The sequence below is a fragment of the Chrysochloris asiatica genome, unplaced genomic scaffold (genome assembly GCF_000296735.1).
Source record: "Chrysochloris asiatica unplaced genomic scaffold, ChrAsi1.0 scaffold00102, whole genome shotgun sequence".
Taxonomy (NCBI): domain Eukaryota; kingdom Metazoa; phylum Chordata; class Mammalia; order Afrosoricida; family Chrysochloridae; genus Chrysochloris; species Chrysochloris asiatica.
Genome location: NW_006408620.1, coordinates 10108095 through 10127279, shown reverse-complemented (window position 1 = coordinate 10127279; position 19185 = coordinate 10108095). Strand labels below are relative to the sequence as shown.

Below are 19185 nucleotides of genomic sequence, written 5' to 3'. Positions count from 1 at the left end.
CCATCACTATCATTATCAACATTATCTCCATTATCACCATGACAGCCATCCTTACCATCCTCATTTTAGGGTGATCCAATGATGAAGACTCTGCTATAAGACCAGCCTATGTTCAAATTCTGATTCTGTGATTTGATGCTCAAGGTTAAGCCCACATATCAGGAAACATGTTCTTCTATGTCTTTAAATCATCAGTTTCTTTATCTTTAAAATGGGGACCATAAAATCTACCTTAGAAGGGGTAGTGTGTGGATTAAAATAGCAAGCATAGCACCTAGATACAGCACAATGTTGTTGTTGTTGTTGTTAAGTACCATGGAGATGGTTCCAACTCATAGTGACCCTGAACAGGGTTTCTGAGGCTATAAATCTTTGAGGGAGCAGAATGCCTCATCTTTCTCCCATGGAACAGCTGGTAGTTTAGAACACAATAGATGACCATTAAACTCAGCTCCCTCTTGTCTCCCCAGAGGAAATACTTTGTTAGACTGAGAAGGAGGAGGATTTCCTCCCTACCATGAAATGTGTACATTCACAGAGATTTATAAAGTGTGAAACATACACATGCAGATTTTCTAAAGCATCAAAACAGACTAATTGGGAAGAATTTGGATAATTATATAAATAAGGAAACAGAGACATATAAGGGTTACATAACTCTCCAATAGTTCCCACATTATGCTCCTAACTTCTCAACATTTTATTTCCATCCCAAAGTCACAACATTCGCAAAGATTAGAAGGTAATGAATACTGGGAAGTACCTTGCATAGTGATACAGTGATTTTTTTAAAAAGTTTTGTTTTTTTGTTTTTTTTTTTTTTTTACCATAATCAGCAAAAGATTTTACATCATCATCCAACTCTCTCATGTAAAATCTTCATGAGACAATACTAATTCTTACTGCTGTACTCTTTCCCATTGTGGTATATAGTTTATTTCATTTTAAAGAGAATTTATTTTTGTTGTTGTTGAGAATATACAGGGCAGAATGTCTTATATTACAGCCTTTTCAACCTGTACAATTCAGTAATGTTGATTTCTTTCTTCATGTTGCACCTTCATTCATACCCTTCTTTTCCCAATTGTTAAAATACTCGTATGATGATGTTTTAAATAGATATTATAAGCTATGGAAGCATAACTTCTACTTTGAAAAACACTGACCTAGAACATTCTCCCCATGGGATTGTGCATCAGAATGACCTGGGGCTCCTTCTTTCTCAGTATACTCACCTGGAACCTGCCTTCCAGATTCAGAGTCCATCAAGCTAGGGTAGGACTCTGATGTCTGACTTTTAAAAGAATTCCCCAGGTGACTCCGAGGCAGACTGTTTATGGACCAGTGTCCTAGAACATCTCTCCGATCATTGATGCTCAACGTGCTTTTTTTCTGTCTAGGTTTTATTTTGTTGGCTTTGTTGTTTTGGTTTAGGTAACTATTTTTTTCTTTTGTTCCCCAGCATATTGGTACCTCTGTCTTGGCCTTGTTTTTCTTTCCCAGGTGGAAGGACACTTAAGTTACCATTGAACACAAGCAGCTTATGTTTCATGAGAATGATCGCTTCTCTATTTTGGGGCAGGAATTGTGCAATATAGAGAAGACAGTGATGTAATTATCATCTTGTATTGCATATAAACAGAAAAAGACCCCCAACTAGAAGGATTGGCATAGTGGAAACAGTAACAGGTTCTAGCATAACAATAGTTGTGAGGATAGTGCAGAACTGGGCAGTGCTTTGTTGTGTTGTGCATAGGGTTGTTATGAATCAGAGCAGATCTGATAGCACCTAACAACGACTATGGGCTAAGAGGCAGTATTCAAAGAAGTCAAGAGGATAGTGTGTGGTTTAAAATTAGGAACAGTATGCTTAAGAGTTGTATCCTTTCATCATACTTATGCAATCTGTATGTTGAGCACATAATCCAAGAAGCTGGACTATATGAAGACCATGATACCAGAGTTAGAAGAAAACATTAACACCCTGCAATATGCAGATGATGCAACTTTCCTTGCTGAAAGGAAAAAGGACTTGAAGCACTTATTGATGAAGATCAAAGACTATAACCCTCAACCTGGATTACACCTCAACAGAAAACAAAAATCCTTTATAACCGGACCATTAAGTAGCACCATGACAGATGGAACAAAGATTGAAGTTGTCAAGGATTTTACTTGAATTCACAATCAATGTCCATGGATGCAGTAGTCAGGAACTCAGCTAATGAATAGCATTGATCAAATCTTCTGCAAAAGACTCTTGAAGTTGCTCAAAGGCATAACTGTCACTTGGAGGACTAAGACGTGTCTTACCCAAGCCATAGTATTTTAATTGCCTCATATGCATGTGAGTGTTGGACCGTGAATAAGGAAGACTAAAGAAGAATTGATTGATACCTTTTAATTATGATGTTGGCAACAAATAAAAATTTAATGTGTTATGGATTGTCAGAAGAACAAATAAATCTGTCTCAAAAGAAGTACATCCAGAATGCTCCTTAGAAACCAGGATGATGATATTTCACCTCACTTAGTTTGGATATGTGACCAGAAGAGACAAGTCCCTAGAGACAGACACCATGCTCAGTATAGTAGAGAGTCAGTGAAAAAGAGAAAGACTCTTAAAGAAACAGATTATCACAATAGCTGCAACAATGGGCTCTAACACAGCAAGTATTGTGAGAATGACACAGGACACATTGTTTCATTCTCTTGTACACAGGGTCACTGTGAGTTGGTACCAACCCAATAACATCTAACAAGAACATGTGGGAGACTCAGGTTCTTTTTCTCCTGATCAATAAACTTCATGTTTAGCCACCACCATCTGTCCATGGGGGTTTGCATGTTGTTATGATGCTGTGTACATTTCAGTGAAGCTTCAAAGCTCGAACAAACTAGGAAGAAAGGTCTGGCAATCTACTTCTAAAAATCAGCCACTGAAAACCTTATAGATCACAAGGGAGTGATCCTTGTTGATTCTGGAAATGGCAGAGGACTGGGCTATCTTTCATTCCATTGTGTATGGGATGGCCATGTATGAGAGCCGACTGATGGCAGCTAGCAACAAGAATTGGATTCTCATCCTCCTGGGAATGGGGTTCTGAGAGAGTTGCTTAATTGATGCATTTCTTTGAGAGACTTGAAGTCTGCAGAGACAGCTGCATTAGAGTGGTCCTCCGGAGTCTGATTGGAAATGCAAATGGAAGATGGCACAAATACTGTTTATCCAGATTTTCTTTCAAATCCTGGTAAAATAGGATTCAAAAAAAAAAAAAAAAAGAATGAAACAAAAATCACCCAGGGGTTACCTGAGCTAGTACCATCTCACAGACCAGCAGGAAAGTTGAATTCTTCGGGTAACCTCTTCCGCCCTCATACTCTCTTCTGTTATACAATTTAATTATGAGTTTAATCATTTCAGAAACCCTGTCCATTCCCTCAAGTGCAGCAAGATCTTCTCTCCAATTGCAAGGAGGCTGGTAATAAGCAAGTGTCCAGAGGAAGGGCAGGTGGGACCCTTGCACCCTCTCCCTCCATGGGCAAGAGAGACGTGACCAAATAAAAACTGAAATTATTTCGACATTTCACTCTGGTTATTGTACCTTTCACAACAAAGGAAGAAGGTAGTCTTTGTAGCCTGAAATGAAGAGACTGTGTCTGATGTCTAAGCAGGGTTTTGTTTTGTTTTGTTTTGTTTTGTCATTATTAGCTGCCACTGAATTATCTTTGTCTGTCATGAACAAAGAAATAAAATTTTTGCCTGGTCCTGCACCAAAGGTTGTGGATCTAACAGTTGTGACCCATGGGATTATCAGTGGCTGGTTTTTAGAAGTTATTCACCAGGCCTTTCTTCCTCATCTGCCTTAGTCTGGAAGTTCTTTTCAAACTTGCTCAGCATCCTAGCAGGATGCATGCTTCTGCCGGCAGATGGGTAGTTCTGTGCAGTGACTGGGAACTGACCGAGGTCTCAGGTGTGACAGGAGCACATTCCACTCCTGACCCACCACAGCCCTGAACACATTGGGCGTGTTTTGTCAGAGGTTTTTGCTCACTGGTGAGGTGGAACTTCAGGACAAGAATGTGGGATCCATATACTTTTCCTTTGTAACATTTATTGTCTCAGAGTTTGGGGGTTACCTGTGGGTTTTTGTTTTTACTGTCCACCTTGGCTATGAGGACCATGGGGACAGAGAGAGGGGGTTTGGAATTCTCTGCATTGTTGTCTTGATTAACTCTGTTTATAAATCAGACACTATGAGTCGGAGGGGCCCTGGTGGCTCAGTGGTCAAGCACTCAGCTACAAACCAGAAGGTTAGTGTAACCAACACACCAGTGCTCACAGGAGAAAGCTGTGGTAGTGTTCTATAAAGGAACAACCTTGGAAACGCTGTATGACAGGTCAGCTCTGCCCTAGAGGGATGCTGTAGTCAGAATGGACTGGACGGCAGTGAGATTGGGTTATGCACAAAAACCGTTGTGACTTACCATGTGATTTAATCCTCAAGATGCCCCTGCAAATGTTCTTTTGATCATCCCGGCCTTTGTCTCTTTGCTGCTATAAATACAAGGGGGGAGCTTTAAAGAACAGAATGTATTAGTTTGTAGTTTTCAAAAGCCAAGTTCAAATGTGTTTGAGTTGTATGGAATCTTTCCTTGTTAATAACCCCAGGATTTCCTTGAATCTTGGGGGAGCCTTACATGATGTCTGTCTTTTCTGTATGTCTGCCTATCTCTGTGTCTCTCCTACTCTTTTTATAACTCAGAAGTGATTAGCTTTCGGGTCCACCCTGCGTGAGTGTGGGCTCATTAACATAACAGAAATGAGTCCAAGTTCCAAAGAGGATCACAACAACTGGTTTAGCACTAAACCAAAGCAAGTCCACTGGCATCAAGTCTTCCAAGTCATAGCGACTCTGTTTAAGTTTTCTGAGAGTGCACATCTTTAGGGAAGCAGAATGACCGTCATTCTCCTGAGTAGCGGCTGGTGGATTTGAACTACCAGCCTTTCAGCTTATCCTACAGAGCTACCAGAGTTCCTTAGTCACTGGTATGTTGTTGTATGCCATGAACTCAGTTCTGATTTATAGTGACCTTGTGTAAGGTTTCGGAGAGCAGCTGATGGGTTTGGACTACCAACCTTGAGATTACAATTCCAGTGATTATACTACAGTGCCACATCAGGACTCATCCAGAGATATAAAGATCAGAAATTCAATACTTATTAGGGGAGGGGCCAGTTCAATCCATAGCGTCCTCATTAACCAGACAAACACTAGAACCCCACACATTGAAACAACTAAGGAAAGATCATACAGCTCCCCTTCAAAGAAGCTGGATTCCCACATCTTCCATGTCATCTTCAGCCACAGTATTTTAAATGCAATTTACAAGACCCACAGAGCTCTGTTATCCATCACTTCACTCTGGTACTCTCATGGGCATTCTCTCTTAATTTACCTGTGCTATTCATCCCTCTCGCTGTTTTCACTTTGTTGTGAATTTAGGGGAAGGTTTCCAAAGCAGATCAGTTTTCCATTCAACAATGCATACACATTTTGTTTCATGTTGTTGATTACAATCCCTACAATGTAACATCACGGTATCCTACTTTCTCCCTGTGATTCCCATTTCCACTGCTCCTCCTTTGAGCAGTTTCTTCATCCCTTCTCTAGTCTCTTTGCTACTCCAATGTTACCCGCCCTACTTAAAAATATATAAAACAGCATAGTAGCTACAACCTCCCCAGTGCATTTTAGAACTTTGCATACCACATATTTAGTTTGGTAATAAAAAAACTACCAGCTCTAGGCAATGCATAGAAGAGCATTTCTAATGTTTTTTAAACAGCCATTAATGTAGTTGAGCTGTGATTTCCCCCCCCCCCCCCCCCCACTCTCTGTCTCGGGAACCCAGAGCTGGAGCCAGAGGAGGGGCAAGCTGTGATTGATGGGCCCAGCCTCCCTTGCTGAAAGAGTCCCATCTGGGGCTGGTTTTGGGAGCAGTCAGATATTGAGGGGGAGGTCAGCATGAGAACCTCAGCTCCCTTTCTTGACACCCCGGTCACCCCCACGTTGCTAGCACACACACACACCCTCGCTCCTGCGCCTAGTTGAAGCTTGTTTTGCGCAGATGCTCTTTGGTGTGGGATTAAAACAGCTACTAAGTTTATGGAGGAGAAAGGCAGCAGAATGGTGCAGCAGGTATATATTTTTAAATGTTCCCATTTTCTTTTGCACTGGAAACTGTGTGATTTGAATGAAGCTGATGATTTCCCTTACATTCCATCTTAGTACTCCAAAAGGATTTTACTTCTTAAATCGTTTCGGCTCGGGTGGGAAGTGGGAAGCAGAGTTCTGCAGCCAAGTGTGTGCTTGTAGCCAAGTGTGTGCTTGTAGCCAAGTGTGCGCTTGCTGCCTTTCTGCTTGATGTGTGGAACTGAGCTGGTCTGAGAACCAGCAGGTTAATGGTGTCGTTTTTTGCATTTAGGGTCTTTGTTTCCAAGCCCTGGGGGCATGATACAGTTTTAGCTCTTTTCTGTGCTGTGCAAGAGGGTTTCCTATGAAGATAAACAGTAGCTCGTCAGAGGAGAGCAGTCTAGGCAAGGAAAGTAGAGTGAAACAAACCATCAGCAAGCTGGAGCCGGCAGGCAGCCTCCAAGGATCAGTGCGGGCTGAGGTTCCGGTGGCTGCGTGGACAGATGCACTCATTAGTTTGGTTAATGCTAGATGATTCCGGTGCCTTTCTTCAGTATATGAGACTGTGTTTAGTCCTGAAGAGCAGTGGGCTGGGGGACAGATCAATTCTAGAAGTCGATGGGCAGGGGGCATTCAAAAACTTTGACTCTGAAAGCTGGGAACCCCCCCCCCCCGACCCCAACACACACACACACACACACACACATATGCTTGCAGGCATGCAGGCCAATACTTGGTTATTTTAAAGCTCACTTTGGCAGCTGGAAAGGCAGGCCCATTCCTCCTCAGTGGAAAAATCAGCCAGTTAAATTGAAAAGAATATACCCGTTTCGTTGTCTACCACATATAGGCTAGTTCTCTGTTGAAATGTGGTTTGCATTAGATGTCAAGCCAAAATATGTTCCACAGTCTGACTGGGGTCCGCCCTTTGTTCTTTTAAGGGTTCTCCTAAACTCCTTAGAGAGAGAGAGTGTGTGTGTGTGTGTTTAATTTTGAAAAAGCCCCTTGTCATCTTCTCTCTGCCATGGTCTTGTGAACCTCCTCAGGGAGGAAACCAAGGTTGCGTGAGGCTTTTAAGGAGCAAGGAGGCTCCTTGGACATCCCGGAGCGGCTTTCCCAACGCATGCTTCCAAGCAGCATTGGCACACAATGCTAATAGTCAGATTAGGGTGTTTGTCTTAAAATAGCGATCATATCCTGGCTATTTCATGCTTCAGTACAATATTTAAATTGAAATGGCTTTTTTCCCTTCTTTCCTGAATTCAGACTCAGTTGTAGTTTAATAATCCTTTGACTCTCGCTAGCCAGAATGAAAGCTACCCTTTGGGGTGTCTTTTGTCATGTTGGGGGTTTCACATCATTGTGTGCTTGTTGAATTGCTCTAATTGGCTGAGGTTGGATGCACATGGGCAAGAAAGTGGTTGTTTTCTTCCTCGACATTTATCCTAATAGATGTTTTATTATTATTATTTCAAGTAACCACACAGTTCTACAGTATCAATGTTGTTGATGTTAGTTGATGTCATGTGGGTCCCCGACTCATGATGACTCTGTGTGCACAGGATCGCAGTGCCGCTGGTCCTGCACCGTTTGCAGGTTCAGGTGTGGACTGAATTATTATACAATAGAAGTACACCAGAAACATGCTGCCACGCAGTCATTTCTGCCTCACAGTATTGGATTCCTGAAACTGTAAATCTTCATGGGGACAAACAGCCTCATATTTCCCTCATGGGGCAGGTAGTAGTATTTGAACTGCCAACCTTATGGGTAGTAGTCCTGTGCTTACCTTGCAGCTCCTTGTACAATAACACTTCTTGTTGTTGTTAAGTGCTGTCGATTCGGTTCTGACTCATAGCGAACCTATATAGGGTTTCTGCTGAGCAGCTGGTAGGTTTGAACCGCTGACCTTGTGCTGTGTAGGATCACAGTCCAGTGCTGATCCTACAGTGGCACAGCTGGAGTCCACGATAACAACAGTGGGTTTTAAACTTAAGACCTCCTTCTTCTTCGATAGTAGCAAGCTAAGAATGCTGCAGATACTGAGAATTTGATGCTGGGTTTCTCGGTGCTTCTTTAGCAGTGACTTGAGGAGTTGCTGTTACTTATTGTTAAGTGCCATCAAGTCGGTTCCGACCCATAGCGACCCTGTACAGGGTTTCCGAGGGTGTAAATCTTTACGGGAGTAGAAAGCCTCATCTTTCTCCCCTGGAGCGACTGGTAGTTTCGAACCGCTGACCTTAAGGTTCGCAGCCCGATTCGTAACCACTATGCTACCAGAGCTCCTTGAGGAGTTGAGGGATCCACAAAAAGAAAAAGCACTCTTCCTGTCAATTAGGAATGTCTATAACCATCCCAATTTGAAAACAACAGCAACAAAAAAAATCTGCAACTAGCCGGATCTCTGTAATTATTCCACTGGTGTAGGAAAGGGCAGGGGTTGGCATTGTTGTTGTTGTTGTTGTTAAGTGCCCTGAAGTTGGCTCCAACTCATACTGACCCTGTATAGGGTTTCTGAGGAGCAATTAGTGGGTTTGAACTGCTGACCTTGTGGTCTAGCACATTATCATACTGCTTCATACCAGAACTTGGAGTAGACGGGAAGGAGGCAGTCTCTATAAATGAGGGGATGTCTAGCCAGAGCGCTCCGGAGCTTTCTGCTCATCACCCTCACATGCGTGAACTGGGCTTCAGCATTCGACCAGGAACCTGCTCACATGCACAGGATGGCCAGGGTGAAAGGAGGGTGTCCTTCATGCTCACATGCAAGGGCTCTATGGTGGTAGAATTTTCACCTTCCTGGACGGAGACCTGGGGTTGATTCCTAGCCAATGCATTTCATGCACAGCCATCACCATTGCGCAGCTAACCACAAGGTCAGTGGTTCTAACCTACCAGCTGCTATGTGGGAGAAAAAAGAGGCTATGTATTCCTGTAAAGACTTAATCAGAAACCCTAAGGCGTAACTCTACTCTGCCCAATAAGGTTGCTATGAATTTGAATCATCTCTACGGTAGTGAATGCGTATTATGCTGGAGAGGTTTCAGCAGAACTTTCAGACTACGATGGTCGAGGAAGAAAGACTTGGTAATCTATGTCCAGAAGTTGGCCAAGGGAAAGTATGGGATTGGCATTGGATCACAATTAGTCTGCAACTAATCAAGGGGATGGTGCAGGATTGGACAGCTTTTTGCTCTGTGCACGCCGTCACCAAGAGTCAGTAGCCTGCTTGACAGCAGCCAAAACCAAAGCCTGTGTTTTCTGGATGATACCTCTCGGTCAAGCTGAGAATCCAGAACCGCACTAGAGAGGTGACAAAGACATCTCTGACTCATGTGAAGGTGAAAAAAAAAAAAAAAAAAAAAATTCCATAGGAAATTCAGTGCTCTTAATTAAATATTAGCTGTAATTAGTCCATAGTGCAAATGTTGGGAATTTTAATTAGGGTCCTTCTGGAACTGGTGTCAGTGTTAATAAATACCTGCAGGGAGTCCTACCAACATCTGCTTGAGGATTCTAGGCACAGGACAGAAACCCAGAACCCAGCGTCCCTGGATGTTAATGAAACTTCACAGTGACAACTGCCGTGGTCACCAGGGCTCAGCCTGTGTGTAGTGTAGTGAATTACTAGCTGGGCTGCCAACCGCAAGGTCAGAAGTTCAAATCTACCAGTCACTGCCCCGGAGAAAGATGAAGCTTTCTGCTCCCATAAAGATTTACAGCCTCCGAAACCCTATACAGGGTTGCTAAGAGTCAGAATCATCTTGGTGATGCACAGCCAACCACCACCATAGCCTTTGTGTTTCCAGAATGCCTCCCTCTCCACAGTGGTGACTGCTTTGCCCTAACTCCAGAGTCACCCCAAGCCAGCCACCTTCTCCTTTCTCAGGGTAGCCTCAGAGCTCCCTGTGTTGTGAAGCCAGGTTCTAACCTCATATGTGGCAGGAATTTCTCAGGCTGAACCTGCACCAGTCCCCAGGGTCAACCAGCTTCCTCTGGCTAATGGAACTGTTGGCATCTTTGCATCAAATCCCCCAGCACCAGGCGAACCACAGAGTGCAACACAGCAAACTGAAACCAACGCTGTTGTTGTAGCATGCAGCTTGACTATTCCCTAGATCTTTATAGAGGCAGACTGCCAGGCCTTTCTTCCGCAGTTCCACTGACTAGGTTCCAGCCACTAGGTGGGTTCATGTGCCAGCCTTTTGGATAACAGCCGAATGCTAACTGTTCACACCATGCAGTGGCCTTGCAAACAGATGGAAAGCCAGTCTTGGGACTGTGGAATATAGGAGCATTTTTTTTTGTTTAAAGAAAATCAGGACAGACCATCCCCTGAAGTGACTCTTGACACAGGATAAAGGCTCATGTCTTGGCTTCTCCTAGAACTACATGTGACCACTATGTTGCAAAGCTTATTACCAGCTCTGGGCTATAGTGTGTCCAGATGTAGAGGCCAGTGGGATCAGAGACACATTGTATGCAAAATAGGGACACTTGACCTTACAAAGTGCACATTTGTTTCTTTGTTGTTGTTTTTAGATGCTGTCCAGTTGTTTCTGACTTATAACGACCCTGTGCCAACAAAATGGAACTCTGCCTAATCCTCCACCATTCTCACAATCGTTGTAATGTTTAATCCTGTTGCTACTGCCACTATACCAATCCATCACGGTGTAGGTCTTCCTGTTTTTTGCTGATCCTCCATTTATCAAGCATGATGTCCTTCTCCAGGGAATGATCCCTACCCATAATATGCCCAAAGTTTGAGAGAGGAAGTCTAACCATCTTGGCTTGTAAGGAGCATTTTGGCTTTACTTCTGCCAACACACATTGGTTTTTATCCTGGCAATCCATGGTACTTTTAATATTCTTCTCCAACACCACAGTTGAAATGCATCAATTCTTTCATGGTCTTCATTGTCCACATTTCACATGTATATGAGGCTATTGAAAATACCATGGCTTGAGTCACACGCACCTTAGTCCTCAAAGTGAGTGACGTTTTTGCTCTTGAACACTTTTGGGGCTGGGTCATCCTTATTTGTTGGGGATTATCCTATTTATCGTATGCATTGTAGAGCATTTAATAGCATCCCTACCTTAGCCTCCACCTGTTAGAGTCCAGTTTATTTAAACATATGTGTGTGTGTGTTTGTGTGTGTGTTTGTATGTGCTCCACTGGGGTTTCATAGATTGCCAGAACTGTCTTCCAAGGCATCTCTGGATAGAATTAAACCTTTCAGTTAGTAACCACATGTTTAGCTGTTTGCCACTCAAGGAGGACTCCAGTAGCTATTTGTGACAAGGAAAGTATCTTTGGACACTGCCTACAAGGGGTGAAGTTGTCCTTGTTAGAGAACTGCCTGACCGTCATGTTACTGTTATTGTCAGGTGTCCTCGAGTCAATCAGAATCAGAGTGGCACCATGTGACAGTGGAACTGTATCATTAGATTTCCAAGGCTGTCATTTTTACAAAGTAGATTACCAGGCCTTTCTCCAGAAGAGCAGCTGGGTGGGGTTCAAACCACCAACTTTTCACTTAGCAGCTGAACATATAACAATTTCACCACTGGGGTTCCTTGCTTAAGAACTATTGATGTAAAATACTCAACATCCTGCCTGGTACTCACTGGGTCTGAGTTGAGTTCCAACTTGACTCTGTTTGGCTTCTGAGGACCAACAAGGTAAAGGGACTCTTTTTTCAGGTGGGCACGGAAGCCTGGGGCTACCATGGACCTTCCCTTCCATCTGTCCACTCCTGCTGAGCTTGATCCTTATGTGTGTGTGCACACACATGTGCAAACACATCTGTGATGCAGACATACAGTGGTGGTGGGCAGTAAATCCCAGAACAGACTACGACTGTCTCGCTCATTTCAGACGACTTTCTCCAATGCTCATCTCCAGGGCTAGCTGAGCCACCCCTCCTTGGTTTGTGTAGAATGAACTCTCTCCCTTTCTGCTGATGCTTGACTGCCGTCTTTGCGTCCTGCCCAAACTTATGTGACGGTAGCTTCTCATGAGTGTCCCCATATGTAATGATAATCCCGAAAATCACTTAAGCCTTGTAGACCACAAGATCACAGTGATTGGACTCTGCCACTGTTGTGCCCCAAAATGTAAAGATGTGAGCATGGCTGTGTCCCAATAAAACGTTATTTACCACAACAGGCAGTAGGCTAAGTCTGTGCTTCATGTCACTCGCCAATCCCCATTCTACTTGCCCTCCCCACCAATTCTGTCCCCAGATGCCAGATGCACCTTTACCCAGGCATGCCTTTGCTTCGCTTTGTGTTATTGTTGGTATTAGTTGCCTTCACATTGGCTCTGACTCATGATGAGCTTCTGTGTACAACAGAAGAAAACGTTGCTCCAACCTGGACCATCTTCATGATCGATGGCGAGTGTGCTGGAGTCCATGGTGGCAGCTACTGTGTCTCCACATCTCACTGTGTGTGTCCCTCATATTCACTGTTCCTGCCCTTTACCAACCATGATGTCCCTACCTAGCAGTTGGTCTTTCTGATGATGTGTCTGAAGTCAGTAAGACTTTGTCTCGCCATTCTCACTTGTAGGGAACATTCTAGTTGTATTACTTCATGCCTACCTTCCAGCTAGTTTGCTATTGGTACTAGAGGTAGGACAGGGACACAGTCTCCTGCCCTCAGAGAATTCACAGAAAAGGAAATCTATTAATTTGTGTGAGAGGTGGTCACTCGCTGTTATGGATCCCAGAGGGAAGTATACTGACTTGATTTACAGATCTAAGAAGGATGGGTCTCATCATCCGAGGGATGAAAGAGAAGCAAAGCATTACCAGCCAAGAGGCCAGGGAGGGATGTCCCAGGCAGTATGTGTGAAGACTTGAAGATGAAGAGAAGTTGGAGCTCTTCTACCTTCCATGCCCCTGTGCTACATGAGGGCAGGTAGAGCTCGACTGCTTTCTCCTGAGACTGTCCTGCAGGAAGGAAAGGAAATGTTTGGGTGGAAATAATTTTGGCTCAAGGTTGGGAAGGGAAACTTTGGTCCATTGCTCTCGGCTATTTTTCATGCAATCATTCCATACTCCTCTGTTATTGTTAAGTACTGTCGCATCAGTTCTGATTCATAGCCCCCCTGTAAAGTGTTTTCAAGGAGTAGCCAGTGGGTTGGAACCACCAACATTGTAGATATTAGCCCTGTGCTTTTCTTACAGCGCTCCTATGAAGTCACATTTGGAATATCCATAAGTGTCTCTCCCAATTTGGAGTCTCTGTGGGGGTCAAATGGTTGGTTAATGGGCTAAGGGGGGGACTGAAAGGTTGGAAGTTTGATGTCTGGGAAGAAAGCTCTGGCAACTTCTGAAAACTCAACTATTGGACATGCATAGCGTCACCATGAATTAGAACCCACCTGGTGGCAGTTGTTTGTTCTCTGGAGATTTCCTAAGGCTAGAAAGGCTTCCTTTTCTGTGTGTGGTAAGCCAGTCACCCTACACCCAACAACCATTGTCATGAGGGGAAATGTTAGAAAGAAAGAAACAGTTGTACACTGTAGCTTCCAATGACAGTCTTTTGGAGAAGCTAGTCTCGGGGAAGAAGGGCCTGATGGAATACCTTCCCTGGGGAAATGTTTTAAACATTGCCTAAGCTTACCTCTCTTCAAAGTGTCGTTTCTAGCATTCTAATTAAGGTCCTTTCTAAACAAATGCATCAGTGCTGGGAGCTGCTCTGGGTGGAAGCCTTCTCCCCTTGATGGCATAATGGTTTAGCTGCATTCAGGTTGTTCAAGCTGAAGAGTCTCTCTAACGCTGGTAGTGGCAACTGAGGAGATGGAGCAATTCTGCCTTTTTTTTGCAATGGTGTCATTAGATAAGGGCTAAAGTCACATCTAATTGAGCACAGATGATGGGAGAGAGGCAGCTATTCGGTGTGCTTAATTGTTACGCTTTCTCCCGGTCTGACCTGCTCTCTGTCTATGCAGGTCGTGCAAAATGAGGACCACTGGGTTCCATTTTCTGATGCTGTGTGTACAATAGACAGGGAGTGTATGTGTGTGATGGAGTATATGTGTGACTGTGTGTATATGTGAACGTGTGCAGTGTGTGTATGCATGCATGATTACATGTGTGTGATAGAATATGTGTGTGACTGTGAGTGCATGCGTGTATACTTAAGTATGTGACAGAGTATATGTGTGACTGTGTGCAGATGTGAGTGCATGTAGTGTGTATGGATGTATGCTTACATGTGTGTGATGGAGTATATGTGTGACTGTGTGCAGATGTGAGTGCATGTAGTGTGTATGGATGTATGCTTACATGTGTGTGATGGAGTATATGTGTGACTGTGTGCAGATATGAGTGTGTGTAGTGTGTATGCATGTATACTTACATATGTGGTAGAGTATATGTGTGACTGCCTGTAGATGTGAGTGCATGTACTGTGTATATGTTTGCATGAGTGTATGGCCATATATGAGTATGTGTGTCCATGTGTGAGTGTGTGTGTGTGCCTGAGTGTGTGAGTTCACGTTTGAGTGTTTGTGTCTGTGTACAAGTGTGTGTTCGAGTATACGTGTGTTTGTGTATGTCTATGTCTGAGTGTTCATGTGTGACTTGTCCATGTACATGTGTGTGTTCTTGTGTGATTGTGTGTGTTATGTGTGCATATGAGTGTGTGCCCATGCATGATTTTCTGTTCCATGTATGTTCATGTGTGTCCATGTATGAGTGTGTGCCTGTGTACGAGTGTGTGTGTCTGTGTATGAGTTTGTGTTCCCTGCATGCTCATGTGTGTCTGTGTTTAAGTGTGTGTATTCATTTCCAAGTTTGTATGTATGTGTAGGGTATTAGATTACGATGAGAAGTGTGAGAAGAGAGAATTCCCCTGTTCAAACAGTTAGGTAACATGTCCCTACTTCTCAAGAATGCACGCAGTCCAGTGAACACGGGTGACAACATGGGTAAGCACTCAGCTGCTAGCCAAATGGTTGGTGGTTCAAACCTACCCAGGGGCTCCACGGGAGCATGTCCTGGCAATCTGCTCCCATAAAGACTGCAGCCTAGAAAACTCTCTGGGGGTAGTTCTCCTCTGCCTCATGGGGTCACCATGAACTGAAATCCAAGCTACTGTACCCCCAACACCAGTAACAGAATCTTACACTTAACTAATGCTGACAACTCAGTATGCAGATTTTACCAGACTGCTTCCAAAAGTGCATGGAAAAACGGGATGTAAAATTAATGGCATCTTTCCATTAACTTTTTGAAGCCCCCGCGTATATCAAAGGGTCATAAAGAAGTCTTAATACTTAAGTAAAAATAATAATAAGAAAAAAAAAATGGTTCCATTTCATCCCTCCTGGGGTTTTAAGGCTCCAATCAGGTTTTCTGTTAAACAACAGCTTGTTCACTAGTTTTCTAATGGGAATGAATCAAGCAAGAAAAGCTTGAATAAAAATAAAATACAGACCCCCCACAGTCCTATGCCATTGGGCTGAATGACTTAGGGAACGTGGTTTGGACTTCCTGAACCTCGAATTGTGCTTTGTGAAATTGGAGTGAATGATCGTCAGTTTTCCTGCAGGGCCCTGGTGAGCCTGGGGTGGTCCATTGCAGACTGTTAGCTGATGGACCTACCAGGGATCGCTCAGCAAACAGCAGCTCCATATCTTGGGAAGGGTCTCAGGGTTTTCTGTCCTAACCCGCGTTTCCTCTCTTCCAGGGTAACCAGGACGCAGCAGTAGCCCCGGACACCATGGCCCAGCCTTATGCTTCGGCCCAGTTCGCACCCCCCCAGAACGGCATCCCCGCGGAATACACGGCCCCTCACCCCCACCCCGCACCAGAGTACACGGGTCAGACCACGGTACCGGAACACACGTTAAACCTGTACCCTCCCGCCCAGACGCACTCAGAGCAAAGCGCAGACACCAGCGCGCAGACTGTCTCAGGCACCGCCACAGTAAGTGCGCCTTCTATGGGTTGGGGAGGGAAGTGCAGTCTGGGTGGGGTAAGTGTGGCCTAAGGGTTAGGGGGTGGGGGGCAGGAGGTGTCTCGAAGCGCTGCAGAATGACAGCAAGAACACACCGCCACCCCCAGGACTGTGCACCCACCCCCTCCACCCTCCTTATACCTGAGCCACAGTTTCTGCCTGGTCTGTCTGAATTCTGCCCTACTTTTCCTTTAAGTCAACCCATTTTAAAGTAAGGGGATTGAAAGGGAGGGAGCCCGGGCGGCTCTGTGCTTAATCACTTGCTTGCTAACCAGAAGGTCAGCAGTTCAAACCCACCAGCCATTCCACGGAAGACAGATGAGACAGTTTGCTTCCATAAAGATTTACAACCTCAGAAAACCTTAGGGACTAAAATACTCCTTGATTTTATAGGGTCGCTGTAAGTCAGAAGTGACTCAGCCATGGGTTTAGTATTTTGGTTTTTTGTAATGGGAAATACCTCGACTTACCATCCTCTAAGTGTCACCTTTTCCTGAATTCCGTCTCAGTGGAATCATACAGTATATAATCTTTTGGTTTAGTAACGTTGTTGTTGTTGTCGTAACTCATGATAATCCCACCCACGTGACGGAGCAGAACTTCCCTATACGGTTTTCAAGGCTGTGTTCTTTATAGCAGAGTGCCTGGGCTTTATCCCGTGGAATCTCTGAGTGGGTTTGAATTGAACCAACATCCTTTCAGTTAGCCTCTTAACCCTTGCTCTACCAAAAGCCAAACCCAAACCCACGTCCAGGAAGCCAATTCTGACTCATAGCGACCCTGTACAGGGTTTCTGAGACTGTACATTTTTTAAGAGAGCAGAAAGACTCATCTTTTTCCTTAAGGGTGATTGGTGGATTCGAACTACTGACCTTGTGGTTAGCAGTCCATTGGTTATCCTACAGTACCACCAGGCCTCCTTTAAAGCCTTTCTGTGATGGCTTTATTCATATGCCATAAACGTCCCCCATTTTGGGTACAAAACTCAACGATTTTGAGTAGATTTGCTGAGTGGTGCACACATCTATTCAATGTAGCTTCAAAGCATGTCCATCACCCCAAGAGAAATTTTGTGTCCATCTGCAGTCACCCGGCCGGCACAATCCCAGCCTTTTGAGTCCATCCTTTCTCTGTCAGTTGATGCAGAAGATGCACCCACGTGGCCCTGGGTTCATTCATTCCTGTATAGATTTTAGCTGTCGTTAGGGGGAGGTTTGGGTGACCTGGTTGGTTGGTGGTGTCCTGTTGAATCCATTGGCTCAGACTCATAGTGACCCTGTCTGGGTTTCCAAGGCTGTAAGTCTTTACAGGAATAGAAAGCATTATCTTTCTCCTGCAGAGGAGCTGGTGGGTTCGAACAGCAGTTAGCAAGCAACCCAGTGTGTGTTTGACAATTTGCAGGGGATTGTAACCATGGCTATGTGACCATATATGATAGGATGAATGTAAAGCTAATGTTCTCCCATGTAAACTAGCACATAATTCACAATAAAACATTTTTTAAAAGAAGTCATTTTAGGGGACTTGGGGGGCTTTTCTGTATCTTGATGGTGATGGTTATACTACTTTATGTCTCAAAAAGAGTGAGTGATAGTGTATGTAAACAAGGAAGAATTTAAAAACCAGCAGCCAAAACAAACTGGATTACCTTCCAGTCAATTTTGACTCACAGAGACAGTATTGGACAGAGTAAACCTGCTCTGTGGAGTCATTAAGGCTGTAAATCTTTGATGGAAGTAGGAGACCCCATCATTCTCCTGTGGAACAGGTGATAGGTTCAAATTGCCCATCTTTTGATGAGCAGATGAGTACTTTTAACCTCTGCACCACCAGGGCTCCTTGAATTCAAAACAAACAACTCGAAAAGAAACAGTATTCACCACTATAATGAAAATTGGAGTCCCGGGTTTCAACCACAGAGTTGATGGCTCAAACTCACCAGCCGTTCCTTGGAAACGCTATGAGTCAGAACCTACTTGATGATATTTAAGAACAGCAATGAAAATAATCAGTCTCTCTGGCTTAGTCAGTTAGCACACTTGGCTGTTAACCGAAAGGTTGGTGGCGCAAGCCCACCCAGGGACAGGAAGGGATAATTTTTGGAGTTTTAGTGTTGCCCTGTAGGATGAGCACTGGACCACAAGGTTATTTTGAACCACAAGGTCGGCACTTGACACCCACCAGCCCACATCTTAGAAACAGTATACAGGGTCACTATGAGTCAGAACTGACTTGATGGCATATAACAACAACATAATGAAAATTAGTACAATTGGTCATTAACTCAGAGATAAGCCTAAGCAAATGTAGATAAGTGTTAAAATTAAGCAATGTTCATTTATGGACCCCCTGAAACATTGATGTGTTACCACAAGGCATGAACACACCACTCATGGGAATCCTTGCTCTGCAGAATTCTTTGGAAACTAGAGTACACCATGCATCAAGCCTAGAGTATGTTGTAGGTACAGGGTAGTTCTGTATCTACCCCCCTGCCCTCGGGGCTTTTAAATACTTTCTGGAGTTTGTGACAAAGTTTCTTGGCTGAATAAAGCATGTCATATTTCCCCTTATTAGAGGTATCTGCTTGCTAACTTGGCTGCTTAGCACCTCATTCATTTGGAGGTTAGGTTTATAGATTTGATTTATATATACTCATTTCTAGAGTATCTAGTGCCTTGAGTTGCTTTTTTTGTGGTAAAGACATATATCATGAAATATGCCATTTTAGCCACATTTGGTAGAGGGTCAACAACAAAGAGGAAGACCCTTGATGAGATGGAGTGGTACAGTGGCTGCAGCAGTGGACTCAGATACAGACCCCATTATGGGGATAGTGCAGCACTGAGCACTGTTCTGTTCCGGTGTGTATCAGCTCACTGGGACTTGGAGCTGACTTGACAGCACCAAACAGTAACTGGTGGTGTTTCAGTCACTGGTACTTTATGCATGGACAGTGTCGGACATTATCACAACTATTTAATCCCTGGCTTTTTTTTTTTTTTTTTTT

At 44.0% G+C, this 19185-nt stretch overlaps 1 protein-coding gene across 5 annotated transcripts in view; it reads left to right on the top strand.

Moving 5' to 3' along the window:
• Positions 1 to 19185, top strand: part of LOC102817285 (RNA binding protein fox-1 homolog 1-like) — a 481947-nt gene that overhangs the window by 206630 nt on the left and 256132 nt on the right. For 3 of the 5 annotated variants that reach the window (XM_006867228.1, XM_006867230.1, XM_006867229.1), the window contains exon 2: positions 15906 to 16145. In XM_006867228.1, the coding sequence (XP_006867290.1) occupies positions 15906 to 16145 (240 nt within the window). Of the gene's footprint in view, positions 1 to 15905; positions 16146 to 19185 lie in introns of those variants that run through there. The other 2 variants (XM_006867232.1, XM_006867231.1) reach the window with 1 other exon arrangement.